The following is a 4,428-nucleotide window of genomic DNA, read 5'->3' on the forward strand; positions in this document are numbered from 1 at the left end:
GGTATGACCAAAAATTTATATCACGGTATTTTTCAAAATTATACCGGTTTCACGGTACAAGACGGTATTTTTTTTTTCATGCATGACTGGGTGTTAACCATATTTTCTACTGATTGAGAGAGGAAATACTGCAGTATATTGACTTAGAATGTGCCAGATACGGCGTTTCCTTGGTTACCGCACTGAAACACTGCCTTAATATGAACTACACAGTATTTTCTTTTCATCTCATCTCTATCTAAACTTTTCTGAAGACAGTCAGCTCCCCTCAGAAACACATTCATATAAACCCCCAAACCAATATTGAGGATTTTCTTCCAATAGTTCGTGCATCATGAACAGTGAGTGATCTGCCTGCTACAGTAATTTTCTCTGTGCGTCCGTCTTCAGCATCTCTGGCCTGCATGAACAGTGAGTGATCTCCCTGCTACAGTATTTTTCTCCGTGCGTCCGTCTTCAACGTCTCTGGCCTGTTTTAATGGGCGTTTACAGACTTCATATTTTCACATAAATTACATTTTGGAAAACGATTGCATTGCAACGCAGTTTGTGCAAGTCCAGAACAGAGACGAGCTGCTTGCAAGTTGCAATAAGACAAAAAACGTCCGGTTGCCGATCACGCAAGTTCCAGGGAAAGCTACTTAAGTTCGGCCATCCTACACATACGTGACTGACTGCTCGCTTGCACCAACAGGAGGAGGAGGGTCGTGTTACTCTCTACATTGCCTAGATGCGGAGCGGCACAACACGACAAATCCCCGACAGAAAACTGCTGCTGCGTTCTATTCTATTACATATTGACACAAATTTCAAATGATTTTCAAAGGTCGCTTTGTCGCATCCAGTGTACTAGACAGACTTTAGCTGTTGCAGAGCTGTTGCTGAGGTGTTACTCACCTATCGAGAAGAAACAAAGCAACCTCGGCGTCCGATCGCAGGCCTTCCGCTCCTTGAGTTCTCTCCAGCACTGGAAATCTGATCCGATATTTACACGGGTCCTACTTCTTGCCTTATTGTCTTAAGCCTTCTTTTGTTCCGCAGACATTTTCCTCTTTTGTTTTTTATCCGCCATCTCTATCTTTCTGTCGCTCGGCTCGCTAATGTCCGTCATGTACACTGAATGCTTTCTCCTCCACATCATGAGTAGACACGCCCCTTCCTGCTGATTGGCTACAAGTTTGTTTTGTTAGTCAGCCCGATTCAGTTTTCTAAAGCGTTTTTGAAAAATCGCTTACCCCACCTTTAAAGGGTTAGTTCACCCAAAAATGAAAATTATGTCATTAATTACTCACCCTCATGTCGTTCTAAACCCGTAAGACCTCCGTTCATCTTCGGAACACAAATTAAGATATTTTTGATGATTTCTGAGAGCTCTCTGACCCTCCCATAGACAGCAATGTAATTACCACGATCAAGGTCCAGAAACGTAGCAGGGAGATCGGTAAAATAATCCATGTGACAACAGGGGCTCAACCGCAATTTTACGAAGCTACGAGAATACTTTTTGTACGCAAAGAAAATCACATGGATTATTTTACCGATCTCCCCGCTACGTTTCTGGACCTTGATCGTGGTAATTGCATTGTTGTCTATGGGAGGGTCAGAGAGCTCTCAAAATTCATCAAAAATATCTTAATTTGTGTTCCGAAGATGAACGGAGGTCTTATGGGTTTAGAACGACATGAGGGTGAGTAATTAATGGCAGAATTTTCATTTTTGGATAGTTCTTATTGAACTATCCCTTTAATATAACACAGCCAACACTTACTTGAAAATGCCACGACAACAAATATATTTTTTAACTTGGCATTTTATATGTTTATTTAAAGATGTAATAGTAAAATCAAAGTCCGGACATTACACTGAATGACAATTTTACACTTTGGAACAATATTTCCCCCATATTGTTACATTTTATTGTCTCAAAAGTTATTTGAAATATGAAAGTAGACAATTTACTTGCATTTAAGATTGACATTCGTAAATGTAATTTGATGCGGACACCAAAATGGTGACGTCTCGTCTTTGACCCTTATACGTAGTTACACTTCAACTACGTGTAATGGTGCAACGAAAAAATATTTAGTAGTGCGTAAATTGTAACTTAGTGCCCATTTACGGCAAAACTAGGCTAAAGCCCTATTCGCACGGGATTAGTATTACCTGGTGACCTCCAGTCATTTGTAACTATTGCGGAGGTCCCCAGATAATAGTAATCCCGTGCGAATAGGGTTTAAATTGTAATTTACGTACAGCTGGTGCAACCGGCCGGTGTAGTGCCGAAATTTGCACCCTGCCAGATTATGCACCCCCTAGTATTGGTAGGTTTAGGAGTAGGTGTGGGGAAGGGGTTAGGATTAGGGGTGGGGTTGGGATTAGGCAATCAGGTAGCGACATCAACGAGGGGGTGCATAATCTGGCAGGGGTGCAGAATTCGGCGCAACACCGGAAACTAGCGACCAACCTGGTTGGAAATAGTATAACATCATAAACTGAAAGCAATCTTTACGTGACTTACTTTTCAAATATTTTAAAAATGATCATCCAAGTCTAATATGATCCAGCGGGACGTACTAAAAGACATTGCGGGCCGCCAGTTGCAAGTAATTGTAAACATCTTATTTATTAATACTATTGATTTCTCACATTTTTATGGGCTGACACAGTTGGACCCTAATTCCTCAATATATTATTAGCACTGTTAAACATATTTAAACAAATAAATCTGGCATGAGCAGGAAAAAATAGTTTTGTTTAAACAAAATTGTTAAATAAGCACTAAACCTTTAAACAGACATGCTGGAAATGCTAGACACCGAATTCATATATGGCATGGTATTAATGGTACAGTATGTTGTTTGATATTTATCATAGCAGTATTTTTTTTTTTATTTGAAAGTTTTGTTTGACATATACCGTGTTTGGGGGCACGTATATCATATTATCGTATATCGTAATACCATGGTAAACAAAACTCTATAAAAGAAGGGGGTCGAATCAACAGAAGCCACAAAAACCTGTATCATCAGAGTACTTATGAAAATGTTGATCTTACCTTGAGGTTCTTTGCTCATGAGGATTACAAATATCGTGCGTCTTGATATATTAAAACATCATTAAATGCATAGTTTTCAACCGATATAAATATTACGCGCAGTTTCCTTCAGTGAATCTTTTCAAACGGCCCTCCTGAATTTCTTCTTCTCTTGCATGTTGTCTGCTGTAGCGTTCAATGTTACACATTACCGCCACCCACAGGCGTATATGTCCTATATATAGGCTGGAGTGGCTCTAAAAAATTATGCCAGTCACAGTTATGTTTTTTATTGTAATATTGCTCGTAATTGTAAATGGTCTGTATATTTTGTCATGCATTGTTTTTCTGTAGCAGTTATAGTTAATTGTAGTCTTTTCTTTCATGTACAGTATGAATGATCACATTTAGTTAAACTGTGGTTGAGGAGATAGATGCCACCATAATTAATGATTTTTTTTTCTTTTTGATTCAGGTAAATTGGGACACTTTTTGCCATTGAGATGACTGGGAAAATTTCCCAATTATTCGGAATTAACCCTGTGTAGCCTATAATGAGTTAAGAAATGTCACACGAGCAAAAATAGTGTTCTGTCCGAATAGCACGACCGTAAACATGATATTGATTTTTATACAACAGTCCAATAAACAAAAGGTAACAGTGATCACTCTAAATTGTAATGTAGACACATGCATTTTCTGTAAAGCTGCTTTGAAACAATGTGTATTGTGGAAAGTGCTATACAAATACATTTGAACTGAACTGAACTGAAAAGGTTAATTCTGAGTGAACTTTAACACAATACTTTGAAATATTGTCTGCTTTTGTTCCAAACCGTAACGTCTCTGAGAGTCCAAGCAATGCCTCTGATTGAGATCAAGACCTTTATATAAAACAGCTACTCTCTACTGCAGGGAAAATAAATTTTTAACCCCTATCCATACTATAGTATAAAAATATGAGGACGCTTTTTGGTGGGGGGCCTGTGCCACAGTACAGATAAAACACTAAATGCCCCTAATCTCAGCCTTGGAAGCTCCCCCTCTGCAACAGATCTGAATCCACTCTCTCTGAATCAGACATAGCTTTTTGGGTCACTTAGGCCTATCCAGATATAGGCTAATCATCGAAATGTTTTTGACCACCCGTGGTACACTGCGTATTTTTGAAGGGTCACTTTGTGGCAAAAAAAAAAAAAAAAAAAAAGCTAATCGTCATATATCTTTGGAAAGTTGAGATTGTCCTTATTCGAATGATGCAAACCTTTTTAAGACACAATCAGCACAGCAGGCACAATCAGTGTCTTTGTCAGACTGCCAACAAGGCTTCATGCTGTGATCCCATTGTGTTTTCCAGCTAATAGCTCCCAGCTCTAGTCATCTTCAGGCATCTG

General features: G+C 39.0%; 1 protein-coding gene across 1 annotated transcript in view; it reads right to left on the minus strand.

Annotated features, from left to right (window-relative positions):
* The window catches only part of dbf4b (DBF4B-CDC7 kinase regulatory subunit), a 19,063-nt gene extending 15,841 nt beyond the window's left edge, over positions 1-3,222 (minus strand). The window contains exon 1 of the mRNA XM_016468739.1: positions 3,056-3,222. Coding sequence (XP_016324225.1) covers positions 3,056-3,074 — 19 coding nt within the window. The 5' untranslated portion in view covers positions 3,075-3,222. The remainder of the gene's footprint in view (positions 1-3,055) is intronic.
* Between the last annotated feature and the right edge of the window lie 1,206 nt (positions 3,223-4,428).

Source organism: Sinocyclocheilus anshuiensis, unplaced genomic scaffold (genome assembly GCF_001515605.1).
Source record: "Sinocyclocheilus anshuiensis isolate Anshui unplaced genomic scaffold, SAMN03320099.WGS_v1.1 scaffold890, whole genome shotgun sequence".
Classification (NCBI taxonomy): Eukaryota; Metazoa; Chordata; class Actinopteri; order Cypriniformes; family Cyprinidae; genus Sinocyclocheilus; species Sinocyclocheilus anshuiensis.